We start from the raw sequence: 17,194 nt of genomic DNA, 5'->3' as shown, positions 1-17,194 counted from the left end.
AGGGAAAGCTAAATCACCTTGGAGAGGCAAAAATGTAGAATAAGAGAGTCACTGAAAGTATTCAAATGTAGAACAGTACAAAGAGCTCTGGCTTAAGCAACTCTATATTTTAAGTTTCTCACTGGTTAGGTTCAAAATGCAATAACTCAAACCTGAAATGCTAGGTTTTCTTAATTAGTTCTGGAGTTTGTTCTTAGGGTTTGTTTTGTTGTGGGTTTTTTTTAATGTTTAATGAGTACGAAAGTTCGCAATATTAATATTTCATTTATAGCTTTGGTCAACAGAAGTTTATTATTTTAAAAATCATTATAGGCGTACTTTGTTTAGGCTGGAAATTATTAGAAAGCTCCAGTTCAAAAAGCTTAGAAAGAAACAGTTGTAACTCCATATTTTTGAGTTAGTTTGGCAGAGGAAATATGGGGACACATCCAAACACATACAGCATCTTCATGTTCGGTTGACAGTCCAAAATGAATTACATAGAATCATAGAATGGTTTGAGTTGGAAGAGACCTTAAAGACCATCTAGTTCCAAGCCCACTCTTATTTCTGCATTAAGAGCATTTCTAAATGTCAGGTTGTTTTGGCATGTCTGGTTTCTAAATTGTGGCTGGAAGGCTGCCTGATGAAAAAGGACCGGGGGGTGTTGATGGGCAGCCGGCTGAACATGAGCCAGCAAGTGTGCTCAGGTGGCCAAGTAAGCCAGCGGCATCCTGGCTTGTATCAGGAATGGTGTGGCCAGCAGGAGCAGGGAAGCGGTCTTCCCCCTATCCTTGGCACTGGTGAAGCCATGCCTCAAATCCTGTGTTCAGTTTTGGGCCCCTCGCTCCAAGAAAGACATTGAGGTGCTGGAGTGTGTTGAAAAAAGGGCAATGAAGCTGGCGAAGGTTCTCAAGAACAAGTCTTATGAGGAGCAGCTGAGGGAACTGTAGTTGTCCAGGCTGGAGGAAAGGAGGCTGAAGGGAGACCTTATTGCTTTCTACAACTACCTGAAAGGAGGTTATAGCGAGGTGGATGTTGTCTCTTCTCCCACGTAACAAGCAATAGGACAAGAAGAAACGGCCTCATGTTGCACCAAGGAAGATTTAAATTGGACATTAGGAATTTTTTTTTTTTACTGAAAGGGTTGTCAGTTATTGGAACAGGCTGCCCATGGAAGTGGTTTAGTCACTGTCCCTGGGGGGATACGTTTTAGATGTGGCACACGGGAATATGGTTTAGTGAGCAGTGCTAGGTTAACAGTTGCACTTGATGATCTAAAAGTTCTTGTCCAACCTAGACAATTCTATGTTTCTATGATTTATTTATTTTTTTCCAAGCAAGGAATTGTGTCTATAATGATTTTTTTTTTAAATCAAAAATAGACGCAACATGATTTTCGATATGTATTCTTGCTTTCCTGTGTCAGTTAACCAAAACAAAATAACAAAGCATTGTGGTCACAAGGAAGGGATAATTACCTGGGATATGTACTAAAGCATGAGCTGACTTGGAGTCAGTTATCACTGCCGTGTCTGTAGTAATATGCTCTTTGAAGAAAGCATGCTTTGTTTCTTCCCCTACTTTACTATGACAGAAAGAAAGAGGAAGTTGAAAACTTTTGCAAAACTAAGGGAAGTAGAGCTCAGTGATTGGGAAATTTTGCAATTACCGTAGCGCAGGGAGAGATGTAAAAAAAATACCCGCCCAACCCCCCTTTATTATTCAGTAAGCTTTAAATTGAAAAGGTCAGTTAACCTGTCTCTTCCCCTTATAAAGAAGGGATAAAGAGTATGTATCACCCTGTTTCTGCATGTAGTTGGAATTTGTACCTACAATTTAATTATAATCAACAAAAATTAACAGCACTATTATGTCAGTGTGGAAAGTGGAGTGCTAAATGTGTGAAACTCTGTTTTAGCTGATGCAAGAAAATAAGAATCTCAGTATTGAATGTATATCTTAAAGATGCTAGTGGAAGAAAATTAATAGAGGAGAACTGTGGTAAAATTATAGTTAAAAAAAAAAAGTATTTTAGTAAGGATGCAGAGTGATGGGTTGCTAGTACAGTAAGTGGGTTTTGCCAAATGGAAAGAGTCTGTAGAAATGCAGTAGAATCATACTTTCCTGAGGTATTGTTGTGCTTGACCACAGTTTCAAAGAGAGATTTATATAATACATTCATCTCAGAATTTGAACTGCTTAGTTTTGTAAGCCTTTCAGCATTGGAAAGCAAGGGAGCATAGCACCAGCTGTTGCTCGCTTATCGGACTGTCGTCTGTCTCCTTAAGTGAACAGATGATTTTAGCTTCTCTGACTTGCTACCTTTGGTGGGCATGATGATGCTGTCACTTGGATTCACTAAGTGTAATAGGTCAGTGTCTTGACTATCACCATTTTCTCTGACCCTGCTGCACAGCATCTAATGTGGATTTTGTGGTGGGATGGTTGTTTGTTTATTTTTCTCATATAAATCTTTACTCTGCTGGAGTGGGAAGACAGTGACTCAGTCCGAGAGCTTGTGCTGTTTGGACCCATTTAGCAATCCAACCCTGTTGGTCTATCTTGAAAAACAGCAAATCCATCTATCTGTTCCAGGAATGCAAGCTGGGCACAGTCCTGGATCTCTTTTGATACAAAGTGCTGAGGCGACCACATGGGGACAGGGTTTATTTTGGTGATGTGAAGGTGTCCCATTTGTAACAAGTGAAAGCAAGAAACTTCCGTCTAGTAGCATAAGCAGTTTGATCTGTATCAATAGACAAATTACTTACGTGAAAATAAGTAGGTAGGTTTAGCAAAATGAAAACCTAATTTCCGCCTTAAATCTTTTAGCAAAATACCTTTTCTTTGTTTAGAATGCTTGATAGACCTTGAGCCAGTCCTGCGAACATTTGATGAAATAGCTATGCTGGAAGCAGTAATTCTGTTAAAGAGATCAAAGGTAAGTGGCTTTTCCTACAGTCATGACTTGGTCAAATACGTTGGTAACTTTTGTTTGCTAAAATAACTATAATCTCTCTCATTTATCTTATATCTGACTGAAGTATGTGTTTGTACAGAGCTGCTGCCTTCTAGCAGAAATTTAATACAGGTAAATATGTCTCTTCCAGTCACTATATGAATCACGCTGTATCCACAAGAGTGGAAAGAAAGCAGACATGGAGCAGATATCTCTAAATATACCTCTGAATCAGCAAGAGGTAAATATTTTACATATCACATTTGGTATGTTAGCATCATTAAAGATCTGAGAGCTTTAAAGGGGGCTTAATAAGTGGGAATTGTAGTTTACTTTCCTCTGCAGTCAGGAAAGGCATAAAATTCATTGACTGAGCTGTGGTGTAAGAAATGCATAGCCATAGGTAAAGATATTAAAGATGGGGAAGCAGAAATAAGAAGGGCATGTTTATTATATCCTATAAATGCAGGAAAGCCAGTCTCTCAAGGAGTGCAGCACAGTGTCTGCAACTTGTAAGAGACTGTTTTCTACTCCTTTACACCACTACAGATTTTCCTTTATAGAGTTATGTAGACTTGCTTTTACATTTTGATTCTTAATGCTGCTTCTTTTGATTCTTAATAAAAATTAAATTTCTGTATAAAATTGCTGTCAGCTTTGGTAAAACGCAAAACCACCAGGATTACATAAATTTCCTCTTTTTTACTGGATTTTAATTGTGCTGTCTATTGAGCATTTACGTAGTAGGGAAAAGACAGTGAGGGAAGAGTACTCTGTAAATCATTGCAAAGTTGTATTTATTTCATGTGCATTTTCATTACACAATGGCAATCATTTCAGGAAACATACTCTGGCTCTATACAATGTGATGCGTTTCCCCTTCGGAGCATCTCTCCAGATATATCAAGACTCAAGTCTGTTCCCAAGTGTAACATCCTCTCATCAGGTAGAGACACTAATGACTTCATATAAATTTAAGTTCTTTAAGAATCTTTATGTTAGAAAAAAGAATGTGCTTTGTAAACTTAGTGCTCTGCGTAAAAACCCAAGTATTTCAGCTCTGATTTTCTGTTCCTGTCAGTTGAAAAATCCCCACAGCTCACAATGTCAGTTTTCTTATTCAGCTGAGTAAACAGAAAGATTCTCATGCAGCCCAAACTCTCGATCATTTTTGGTTCAGCAAATAAAACCTCTTTAATCAGTAGATTGCCTTGCAAAAGTGTCTGCACAGAGCTTTTGTAACTGTCACCTTTTCTGAATAAAAGTTGGCAAAATACCCAGACAAAACGCAATTTTGTTGTTTTGCTGACATCAGAAGCCAGAAAAATGAAATGGCACCCAGGTGAAATAGCAATGCATTGTGAAACTAAAACTGCACTTGAGTTTCTTCTCTTGAAAGAATGCAAAATTATTTTTCAAAAGAATAGAGCATCCTTTGGCTTTGCAAAGGACCTGTAATGTGAAAGCAGACAAGGTGTTGGATTTCAATGCTTTAAAGTAGGGCATCAAAAAGTGTGCTGAAGTGCTGCAAGACAGGAGAACACTCTGGCAGAGGTAGGAGGGCATAGGCAGTTTCTTTTCCAGCTCCCCTTCGAACACTTCCACAACTCTAGTCTTGTACTCAATGTACTAGAAAGTTTCAGGAATTCCAGGGGGAAAAAAAAATAAAATTGAGAGGCTTAAAGAGTTTGAGTTACAGGGGAAAACAGCAGAAAGCAAATGTGGTGGCTGTTCCTCTACCCAAGCATCTTAAAGATGAAGAATAACTTGCGGTTACCAATCTTAATAGGAATGTTGTGATGAATTTTAGAAAATGGAATATTAGATTGAATATGAGCATGATCTGTTAAGTGTAATCAGATAAGATAATGATAAATGTTTGCCCTTCTTGCTGCTGGTTTCATACCTGCTTGTGAAGGTAATTGATGAGGTTGTGGTGGTACTATTTATCTGATTGATCAGGAGGTGTTCCTTTAGAATCACTTCTTAGACTTTATTAAATATATGTATAGATACTGTAAATCCTGTGAAAATAGTGTCTACAAAATGGTACAACACCAGGAGTGTTTGTTATTACTTTGCCAATATCTGGTAGTTATATAATTGAAACCAAGAATGACATTCTTTTTGCTTTGCATGAATTAGATGCAATTGTTTTACTGAAAACCTGTTTCCAGGTAGCTGTTGGCAGGAGATTATTTTGGCATAGCACCAAGGCAGAAGTTAATGACTAGATTTTAGTTGAGTTGTTTTTTCCATTAATACAATTAGAAGACTTTTCCAGAAACTTGTTCCTTCAGAGTTTGGAACTACCTCCTAACTTTCAATTTTTCTTCCCTAGTCAGCTTATACACACACCTGTTCATGCCTGGCTCTTTCCCCTCTTCTCCTTATATGCCTGATATAGAGAGTAATCCTTTAAATACATTTTGTTTTGCTAGACAAGTATGATACATTCTTCTGAAATCCATTTGTACACTCCTCTTCTTCATTTTCCTGGTATCCTACTAGCCCTCCCTGTGCATGTTCTAACTGCAGTCACTGAGGATTTGGAATTGGGATGAGTTTGAAGCAGAAAGTCTAGTTCTCTTGGTTTGTGCTACTGAATTTCCACTTCTCTTACTCCAGTCTTCTGGGTCAACTAGGTTATTTCTGAGTAAATTATCCTTTCTGAATAATACTTCCAGATTTCATTAGATGTTTCTGGGTTTTATGCTGTGGTCACTGGTGAAGATAATTTTCCCATATTAGTGCAATCCCAGTAGTTTTGCCTCTAATGCTATTATAGATCTGTCTGTGTCTAGAGATCTATAACAATCTATCCCAGCAGAACTATTTAAAATCCTTTTGTAAAATGATCTTTCACTCACACCAGTTGTTTCCTAATCTGTTCTCATTTATACAGTAGATAACATCTGCCGTTTCACACTATATAGCTCTGCCCAGCTTACTTTCTCTCTAATGAAATGAAATGCTAGTTACTATGAGTAGTAGTCCACCATGTTTTAAATAATGAGAGTGTCATTACTTTCATATTGTTCTATTCCTGCTCCTTGTACTTACAGCCATATGCTTCCAAGGTCAATACTCTGATCTAGGAATATATCTTTAATTACACCCATTGGATGAGTATCTGTGAGCTAAGGGGCTACCTGTTCTTCTTGCATTTTTAGATGTTCATCTGAATTCTTACATCTGCATCTCTGGCTCTGGTTGACATCTCTGAAGCTCTTTATCAAGTGTCACTGTGAAAGCCTGTAATGAAAACTGTGTACCGAATTAGACATATGCCCTGTGACTAGGTTCTCATCAGCTATTTTTTACCTCTTCTTTGAGTCATTTCTACTGCTGCTTTCATATCCATCACCTTTTTCTGCCATAAAAAAAAATCCTAAAAATAGAAACTGTTATCTTTTACACCTTATAACTCCTTTTTTGTTTTTGTTTTCCTTTCTCTGCAAACATTTACACAAAGTTTTCTTGAAGTCATATGCTGTTTTGAAGGAATAACAAAAGCTTCCACTGGCTTCCCACCAAAAGTCACCATTGGTCTTCATGTTCTGTCCCTCCACTTGAATCTTTCTTTCAATCTTTCCACCTTTGTTATACTGCCAAACTTCATAAAAATAAATTAGTCGTCTTTCATGCTGCACCCTAACTACCTCTCCAAACAGTTGAAAGAGATATTTTATTCCTCAAGTCTCTAAAAAATTTTTCTGTCAAACAGATATTTTTTTGTTTACATCTACCAGATTTATTTTCCCAATATTCCTTTTAAATAAAACAAGACCTCCAAACCCATGGTAAAAGATAAGGGACAGAAAGGCACTCAAAACCTATGTGTAAGGAATAATGTATTCAGAGTGAATTTAGGGTATTTATTACTTGTTTTCTGAATTATTTTAATGGATGTATTTTATCTGAACATAAAAATAATACACCTTGATTTGTGGTTGTTTTTTTTTTTAAGATGGAAATTCTGGTGATCTACACAGTCTCAGCAGTCAGAGCACAGATGAAAATATTTCTGTAACTCAGAGTGCCAAGCTCCTTGTGAATCCATGCAGTTGCCTTCCCTTATCTGACAAGAGTATTTCAGACACCTCAAATTTTGCACCTTGTGCCTTGCGGTCATCACCAATTCCTTCAGGTATGTACCTATAGCTCCTAGCTATTTTCTCTCCTTTTAAGCAAACTTAATTCCAGCTGCCTTGGGTCTTCTTTATCTCATTCCCTTTACTCATGTTATTTCTCCTTTCTATTGCTGCTGTAGCTGTAGCTGTAGTCCAGCAGAACAGGAATAAAAGTTAGCTTGAGCTTAACTCATCTTTTTGTCTGTTATTTCTCCTCACTTTTTAGGCTTTTCAATCTTCCTCTTAGTAATGGTGAGACAGAAAGAAGCAGCATCTGTGTCAACATCTCACCTTTAGTGATCTTGTGTGTTAGTTGAAAGCCCACTGTGTGATATTCCCATGAATCAAATAACTGTTAAAACTGTGCTTTCAAAAAAAATAACAAAAGGAAACTTTAATGCATGATAAATTATTCAGCTAGTTTGGGGGGGTTTTTTATGGACCACACAATAGCATGCAACTTTATAAAGATCTACTGCATCATCTCTCCTAGAAATATGCACTTTTTCACTGTGCAAGTTCTCAGCTTGAGCAAAATACACAGAAAACCACAGGGATGTTTTAAGTAAACTTCAATAAAAATCCCTCTATCAAGTGAAGTTACCACCTCTCTTTAGTACCATGTTGGCTTGAACTCAGGAACAGGTTGCCCACAGAGGCTGTAGAAGTCCATCACCTGAAGATGCTTAAAATTCATCTGAACAAGGAATTGAGCAACCTGACTTATCCTTGAAGTTGACTCAGCTTTTAACAGTCTATTAGACCAGATTTGACTTCCTTCAGGTCTCTTTTTAACATAAATTATTCTGTGATTCAGCTAAAGTAAACATTCTAACCACCAAATTTGACAAATGTGGAATACAATACTGAAATGTTAAAAGCCTGTTTAGTAGTCTAGTATATTTCTGATCAAAACCAAGTTTTAAATAGCTTTTTCTCAGCTTATTCTTTTATTATGGTACTATTTATTGACAGACAGTTGCAATACTGATTTTTATTTTTTTAATCCTCTCCAATCTCAGATTTTGTTTTGGAAACTATACAACAGAATGTAGCTCATCAATGGATCCAAAGTAAAAGAGAAGAAATTATTGATCAGATGACTGAAGCGTGTTTGAATCAGTCACTGGATGCTCTTCTATCAAGATTTTTACTCATGAAAGAAGACTATGAACTTATAAGCACCAAACCTACAAGGACATCAAAAGTCCGACAACTGCTTGATACTTCAGATAGCCAAGGAGAGGAATTTGCCAGAATTATAATACAGAAGTTGAAAGATAACAAACAACTAGGGCTTCAACCTTATCCAGACATTGCATCTAGTTCTTTAAGATTGTAGCTTTGAATTTATTATTTCTCTAGGAAACCATGTGAATATTTCTTATAATTTCTTGTTTCTATGTAGTAGTTTTATATATGTACTGCTTTGTCTTTCCTATGCCTTTGTGGAGTCCCAGAAATGACACTTGAGTTCATCTAGACTGTTTGGTGAGTTACCAATTGATCAGTCGGAGTGCAGTCATAAAGCCAAACGACACATTGACTCAATTCATAAAAGTATTTTGTTTATACATGACAAAGAAAAACATTAAATGTTCCCTGTTTTACATATGTTCTGTTTATACATATCCTTTTCTTTAACCTCATAGGATTGAGACAATCCATCTTAACTCAGAGTATCATTTTTTCTCCCTCCATCTGGTCTTTCCCATAGAGGGAGAAAAGAAACTAGGTGCTCTATTTTGGGGCTTGTATGTTGCGTGTAATAACTTCTTTCAGTTATACTGGTTACTCATCTCGAGATCGGAAAAGACAGCTGGGTTGGAGAAAGTTTACACTCATTTTTACAGGATTTTTTTATTATGGTTTTTTTTCTCATTTTGTTGCCAGGACAAGCACTTCACACTACTGCATATGAAGAATATGAGTCCAAAGAGCACCCCGAGGTCAAGGAGGACACTGTGCTGATCATCTTTGTTCTGCTAAGAATTGATTCATGAAAAGGATGTAACTATACTCTTTTCCACTATTTGGTTACGCCTGCTTAAAATCCGTTTGAAATCATAGTATGTTCAGATCCACATACAGCTTAGACAAGGGAGCCCTCAGTTAACATCTCTTTTACATTTCCTTATTTAATGCCTCCTCTACCTTTATGACCTGCTGTAAATACTTCTCATCTCATGTTACTAGACCAAACTTTTAATTCTATTTAATTTTTAGTATTTACCGGATGAGCAGTAGTTTGGGTCTGTACAAAGATCAAGTATGCACTGCCCTGCCAGTGTGTGGAGGTGACAGATACATTAGCCACTGTGTCAAAATCTGCTACTTCTGCTGTTTAACTCCAGTACTATGAAAGAGGAACAGAGTTTATGTGCAACTGAAACACTCAGCACTCCTTTTGACTGTGGCAGCAAAGCCAGGGTTGGCGAGGACAATCAAGGCCCAGTTATGCAGTTCATGCATAAATTCTCTGTTGGGAAGCCCAAATCTGGGGTTGTCCTATAGTCATGCTAGATCAGTGGATGTGTCAGGTGGGACCCTGCTCTGTGAGAGAAAGGGTTGCAAGCGCTTGGGAAGACTACCATTTGAAAATCTCATTGTTTTTCCCCACATACCTTCCAATATGCAATAGTATTTTGTGCACTCCTCGCTTCTTCATGGCAATTCCTATCATATTTTTCAGCTTTTTCACTCCAAGAAGGAATGCTGCTGATGTTTCAGAGCATTGTGCTTGCTCACAGTAAAAGCTTTTCTCTGAGTTGTTACAGATCATTGAGAGCCTTTTCAAATGTACATCTAAAAATGTCTTTTTGCATGTACATGGGGAAAAGCAGAAATATAGGACTGGACATACTATTTTGCAGTCATTGCCATTAGATTTCATAAGCCCTTGCAACACCTAGTCACTTAGTAGTGGCTGATCCTCATGTTCTGCTCCCATACCTTGAGTTTACATGGTTGGTAGAGGTTCTTTGCAGTGGTCTGCATGCTGTGCTCTGTCATAGTATCATAGAATCACTAAGGTTGGAAAGCCCTCAGATCATTTAGTCCAACTATCAACTCAGTACTAGGATGACCACTAAACTATATCCTGAAGTGCCACGTCTACAAGTTTTTTGAACATCTTCAGGGATGGCGACTCCACCACTTCCCCTGGTAGCCCGTGCCAATGCCTCACCATTCTTTAAGTAAGGAAATTTTTCCTTATATCCAATCTAAACCTCCTCTAGTTCTGCATCAACTTCATAGGAAAGGAAGTAAAGATCTGATTTTACCAAGACGACACAAATGGTGGCCTCTGTTTGTCATTCAGACTCTTGTAGCTAATGGCAGAGGGTCTTTGGCAGTATTTTTTCAATTGAGGTTGATTCTAAGTGCATCTGTTGTAGCCAAGGTATGTAGGAACCTGTGATGACCAAGCACTAAGTCACGGAGGCCAGAGGTAAGGAACAGGAGAAACCAGAGCACTTGGCAGAGGTGTAGCTGAATCAGGGCAATGGTATGAACGAAGAGGGCTCTGGAAATAATTGAAGTACTCTTGTTTCAAGTGTAGAGTATGAAAAGCCTTCCTGAGGAGTAATGGAAAATGTCACAGGCTTTTTCACGCAAGTGTACTTCACTTTGCAGTTCTGTAAGCCGATGTGTGTATGTGCAGCTATAACACACTGTAGCAGACGGATGCAGGAATGTTTACCTTAAACATTTCTTAGCACATTACAAACCACCAGCTTGGTACAGAACAGACCACCAGCAAAAATGAGACCAGTTTCTGGCCCTGTGTGGCAAACTGATAAATGCCAAATAGACTATGGGAGAGGGGTATAAAGAGCTGATAAGGCTAAGAAAGATACCTCAAACAGCCTTGGCACCGAACAAAGGAGGGAAGGAGTCTTGTGAGGGCAGGAGGGCCTTGCCTAGTAGCTTATCTTCCATGGACAGTTAACTGGCAGTTGCATATGCTAATGAAGATTATCATAAACAAAGAAGTGCCTTGCTCCCCTACCTCACATACTGCAAGTTCAGTTGTCGAAAAGCGTGTATAAATTGAGGTAAGAAAAAGCAGAGAGACGAGAAGAAAGCAGAAAAAGAAGGGAAGAAGAAAAGATGATGGGTGCATCCCTGAACCCTCACTGGCAGAAGTAACACAAAAACCTGGACCGGTGATCTCTCTCCCTCTCTCTCTCTCTCTCCCCCCCTCCCTCGCCCTTTCCTCTTTCTCACTAAGTAGCGCAAAGCCTGTCATACTGCTTACTTAGTTTATACTTAATTTCTTTCTTGTAATCGTTAAGTATAATACAGCTTGCTATGATTTACATGTCCTTTTTCCTTGTTATCATTAAGTAACGCAAGGCACAACATATGGCTTGCTCTAGTTCGTTATGTATTCAGTCTTTTCCTGGTTATCCTTAAGTCATATTATATTGCTTGCCCTAATGTGTCATATACTTGAACAATTATCGTGAGTCCAATCTATACACTGGGGGAATTTAATACGTGTTTGCGTATGGACCTTGAGACTTGTCTCATCTTTGTCCACTCCATTAGAGAATTACGAATATGTCACTCGTCCCTCTCTTCTGGGTGGGATATGGCACACACAGAAGAATTGTTATGAGCAGCAAGTTGGCACATGAGAATCCTTACTGCACAAGTGCTAGTCAAAGTCTGTAAGACTGTAAATAAACAAGAAAAATATGTTATAAAGGAAGTCACATTTACTTCTTCATATTAGCCATCGCGCTTGGTTAAAATGCAATTAAGTGTAATCTTCCTTTGCAAAGGAACTAAATTTTGCATTCACAGAAGCAATGTTCCAGAAAGAAATTATTTTCGTGCATGCTGCATACTTTATGATTGCTCAATGCTGATGTGCTGTTACCATAGATTTGTGGGAAATGTCATGTAGGACGTAACTGTCAGGTTCAGACCAATAGTAATACAGTAAGACTTAATGAAGAAAATGTTTCGTTTCATGTTCCAGCATGCAGCCTCTACAGAATTAAAGCAAAAGGCTGAAACTGGCTCAGGAGGGGGATATATAAACAGCATAAAGGTGCTCTTCAGCTCTAAGGAGGAGGTAAATGTCTGATGAAACAGTCCCTCAGCGTAGCACACAATCAATAAACCAGTTTGGTCCCCCAAATCAGAAACAGGAGAAATTCAGAGTGAAAGTAATTACATATTCTTGAAAATATGTATTCTGGTTTTTAGGCTATGGGTTGTTAACACCACCCTTACACAAGAAAAAAATTTTTAGATGGCAGAGGTTCTGGTTAAGGAATGTGGTGCTCAGCCTCCCTGTTCTTCCACCAGAGAACAACATCCCTGCAAAACAATTCTGTTGCCAAAATGTTTTTTGTTATATTATAAAGTACATAAGAAAAGCAGGCAGCTGGAATTGTGCAAGGCAGACTTCTCTTCTTTTAAGGCAGACTTTCTCATCTTTTAAGGCAGACTTAGAGAGCTCTCAGGGATCAAAAATCATCCTTCACAGATGAAAATAAAGCACCTTGGAGGCTGTTTATTCAAAATGTGTTTTGTCATCCTCCTTTGAGTATTGTTTTAAACAACACAGCCATTGCTGTGTAAACATTAACTGTAGCCCTGTCTCAGTCTATCACAGAAAGCATCTTTTACAAGATGTTATTTTAAGAGGAAGAAACAGGAAGAAGACTGACTTCATGATAGAAAGATTCGTGTGGTTTTTATTAGTCCTTCAAGTCTCTGCGGGTTACAGCGTGGAAGGCGCAACATGATACAACTCTCCTGCTTGTTTTCCAGATGGATTACTGAGGCTGATTGGACGGATATCTGTAGTTGAATTCAGTTATTTCACCTCCCTGTGTGCGTTAGCCCATTCTGATGAAGTCCTGCTATCTGGTGCCTCAACTCAGTCCGATGATTTAAGACTCTTGATCTGCTGGATCAGCTCCTTCCACGCGCCCTTTGGTTCATGGGTTCAAATCTTTGCCTTACTCGTGGCCTTGTTGTTCACGGAAAACAAAAAATCCAGGTTAGTGTTCTTGCATTTATTAACCTTGTGTTCTGCCCAGAACACTTGATTTTCTGGATATTTGCTTGTTTCAGTAGATATTGTGCTGTATACTATACCGGCTTTTCAAAAGTACTTTATAGACAGGGCAATATATTGTTTCAGAAGACAAAGCGGAAGACGCTCAGTAAGTAATTTCTCTTTGTGTTTTTTTCTTTGTTTTTTTCTTAAAGCTTATTTAATTAAAACAAGATCTTAACACCAGATCAGCCTGTTTTGTGCATCATGCATCTTGTCATAAATGACTAGATACAGATATATAATTTCTTCATAAAGAGAAATAACTAAGTTGATAAATATTTAACAATTAGTAGATTAAATTTAAAAGAAAATACATCAAAAAAACCAACCCAGAAGAACTTAAAGTTGTTTGAAATTAAATACTACTTATGATTTTCAGTTAACTATCACTCCTTGCTAGTCTCCCCACTCTGAAAATCTTTCTATTTTGGCAAGATATGCCACTACAGTGTTAGCAAAAAGTCTTATTGTGGCTTTCTAAATTAACAAGAAGGAAGTAGACTTCATTTGTTTCACATTAACATCTTGGAGGTGTTATTTCCCAACAGAAGTTGGGAAAGAACTATTGTTGCAGTGACACATGGATGAAGGACTTCTTCCCCCTAACCTTCCTTTTGTCTTACTTCTATAACAACTTTCTAAGGAATAGAGAGCAGCTGATATTTAAGCTGCCTGCTTCTGCCTGCTAATGTCCTCAGTTGAGGGAAACCACATTGCAGGAGAGTCTGGGATCTTTCTTCTTGAAAGCTCTTGTGATTTTAGCATTCATTCTACTGTAATAAAAACAGCAGCTAAAGGCAAGCATAAACAGAGGGAAGAGGCTCCTTTTATTAGCGTTAACATACCTGTCCTGGTGAAACAAATTTAAAGCAGCAGCTAGAGAGTCACTATTCAATTACAGTAGTCTTTCTGCTAAAGGAAGCAAGTATATCACCTAACCTCTGGTAAGCTGCTACCTTCTCATTTTAATACCTTTCTTAGATTTGGACTGCAGTAACTTCTCTCTCAAATACCCTCTGTGATTTGCTTTAGTATGGGAATGGGGTGCTGAGGGGGGCAAGTCATTCCTACAGGAAAACCAGCCTCTGACCACAGTAATGTGGTCGCAGCATGTGAAGCATTAATTCATTAAATATTTTCATGAACATAAAATTTAAAACCCAAAAGCAAATATGTTCATTTCCTACTGAGTGAGATATGTTTTCTTCAGAGGAGGTCAAAGTGGATTTTTTGTTTTTATTTGCTTTTATTATTATTATTGCTAAGAGTGTTTTATTTCATGCTATTTCTTCATCATGTATAATCTTGTTTTGTTTGCTTGATCTCCTCTTTGGAAGACGTTCAACAGTATAATCTGTCACAAACACCCTTTAAGACCCTTTAAGGTTATGCTCAGCAACAATGTTTTGAAGTTTGATCTACACATTTGTGGTCATGTTGAAAACTGCTGGCTCATCTAATTTCATGTTTGAATAGCTATTAATATAAATGTATATGGTTGTGATCTTTTATTATTTTTGATAAATCTGCTATAGGCAAGAGAAAATTAGAGTATACTTGGAGAAAATAAGAGATTGCTCATGACTTTTAAAATGGCTTTCTACATATATATTGATTTCTAGTACATACATAATTAAAATATGCTATATTTTGTTTCTAAATATCATCCTTAATGTCATTAATTTTCTGACTGAAACCAGAGAATATTGGGATTTAGCAGTTTTATTGCCTGGTTTGACTTTGTTATGTTCATTGGTGGCATAGCAGACTTTCATTACGGAGAAATTGTGTGGCAGAAGACAGCAATCACCTAAGGAAAAGGCCATTAAATTATCTGAAATAATGTTTAGTAAATTTGATGTCCAGCATGTTGCAACATCTTTGATAGGAGATGACTTTCTAGATGCCATCAGTTCTCAAGGGAATCTGCCGAAGGGAATAATATTTAGTCTCTGAAAGAGATCCTCTTGTTTACTAGTATTTCTTTAATTCAAAGCTGAGATAACATGTCCTAACAAAGAGGCAGCTTGGTCCTTCTGGAAGTCTATGGAGCAGTTTACAAGATGTCACACTTCCATAGTGCCTGACTAAGCCTTGCTTAATCATTTGGCAAAGGTTAATTACCTCCTGAAGAAGGAGGCAATCACTCATATGGCTGTAGATTCCTAAAGGATGGGAAGTGTCTGAGAAAATCCTGCCTTGTGTAACCAGTCCTGCATTAATTTATGGAAGAACTGTTTTTAAGTTCAGCTCTGATTTTCAACTGCTATCAAGCTGTCCCTTCTTCCTTCACTTTTTTTGTATGGCTTCTGGCAGTGGCTTGACTCAAAAATGAGCTACTGAGAATTACCTGTATATGTTGTTACTGTTTTCTTTAACTTCTCAGGTGTGGGTCTACCAGTCCTTTCTGCTGCTCTCCATGCATAAAGCTGGGATATAAACATAAGATTACAAAGGGTTTAGGGCCATTAATCCTGTCTGTGCTCTCAAGGCATTCTGCATTTTCTGAGAGGAAAATTTTCCTCCATTTGTTGAGGCAGCCCCTAAGGAAGTGCGGGAGTTGCATGGAAACAAGGTTCTGAAGTTCTGCTGATGCAAGGCACAGGCAAATGTATGCAGCTGTTTCATTCAGCCTGCTGCAGCCTCTGTGGAACATCAGCACGATGATGCCTGTCTGAATCTGATTTCCAGAAAGCAATAGTTCTTTCTGCTTGTCACAGTCTGCACGACCAAGAGAGCAGGAACATTCCTTCAAGTCAGGGAGCTTTTATGTCTTGCTCTTCAGAATTCATACACAAGAGCCACTATAATACATGTACTTCTATTTTTGATGTCATAGCCAGGCTCTTTTCAGTGATGTCCAATGACAGGACAAGGGGCAATGGGTACAAGCTGGAACATAGGAGGTTCCACAAAAATATTAGAAAAACTTTTTCACTGTGAGGGTAACAGAGCACTGGCACAGGCTGCCCAGAGAGGTTGTGGAGTCTCGTTCTCTGGAGACACTCAAAACTCGTCTGGACACGTCCTGTGTGACCTACTGTAGGTGATCCTGCTCTCACAGGGGGGCTGGACTAGATGATCTTTCGAGGTCTCTTCCAACCTCAAACATTCTGTGATTCTGTGATTCTGTGATAAAGTTTTATTCTTGTAATAGAGCTAGCCTTTAAAAAACATGACCGTGCTAAAGCAGAATGCCAGAATCGCAAAGAAACTCCCTTTTTAAATTACTGCATAAATTAAATCTTTCCATTCTCCAGAAGCCACTGCTAGACAATTCACCATAAGAATATGTTAGCTATTATAATACATGATTTTCCAACTGAAAATGACCACCAACCTGACGGTTGTCCCCAGCATGTAAGCCCTCCCAGACTTTAGCTCATACTGGCTCTCACTTGGATTATGTGCACCCTTCAAAGTGTGACTTACTGACATGCCTAGGTGACAGAGAACAGCCATGCTTGAAGATCTAGGCTTCTTAGCTTAAGCTTTTTCGGCACACCATTTTGAAGTACAAGCAACAGTGATGGTCCCAGAGAGGGGCGATGGTAGCATGTGGATGAAGTGACAGCAACGACGATAAGGCAGGACTACAGGCCAGGTTCAGTAGGAACAAAATAGCAGGAGCTATAAATGAGAGAAGGGGTTAAACTGTGGCAACAGACACTGGGCATAGCCTCAAATTCTTTTCATCACTGATGAAATCAGTGCACTGTCAAATCTAGTGGGAATATTTCTATTAACTTAGGGGGAGTGGAAGAGGGGTGGGCATAAGCTATTTAAAAGATTTTGTTCTTAAAATGGTCCTTTCTTTCACACAAACAGAAAAATGGTGTTAGTAGGAAACTGGAAATGTTTATCAGGAATTTTAAGGAAGATACAAGACTGGTGTAATGGATGCCTGAAAATCCTCCCCCCAGACCAACTTGCTGGTTTTTTATTCTTAAAGGGAAAAAGTGAGACAAAAGAGGTAAAGAGGAGGTCAGCAAAAGATAGGAGACTTAGCAGTCTCTATTGAATACCTGTAGCAAGAAT

General features: G+C 38.3%; 1 protein-coding gene across 1 annotated transcript in view; it reads left to right on the top strand.

The window, feature by feature from the left end:
• The window catches only part of LOC104277715 (receptor-interacting serine/threonine-protein kinase 2-like), a 10,002-nt gene extending 1,586 nt beyond the window's left edge, over nt 1-8,416 (top strand). The window contains exons 3-7 of the mRNA XM_009874440.1: nt 2,838-2,923; nt 3,093-3,182; nt 3,782-3,887; nt 6,912-7,091; nt 8,097-8,416. Coding sequence (XP_009872742.1) covers nt 2,838-2,923; nt 3,093-3,182; nt 3,782-3,887; nt 6,912-7,091; nt 8,097-8,416 — 782 coding nt within the window. The remainder of the gene's footprint in view (nt 1-2,837; nt 2,924-3,092; nt 3,183-3,781; nt 3,888-6,911; nt 7,092-8,096) is intronic.
• The last annotated feature ends 8,778 nt before the right edge of the window (nt 8,417-17,194 follow it).

The sequence above is a fragment of the Apaloderma vittatum genome, unplaced genomic scaffold (assembly GCF_000703405.1).
Source record: "Apaloderma vittatum isolate BGI_N311 unplaced genomic scaffold, ASM70340v1 scaffold22278, whole genome shotgun sequence".
In the NCBI taxonomy this organism is placed as follows: domain Eukaryota; kingdom Metazoa; phylum Chordata; class Aves; order Trogoniformes; family Trogonidae; genus Apaloderma; species Apaloderma vittatum.
This window is presented reverse-complemented; position numbering and strand designations above follow the sequence as displayed.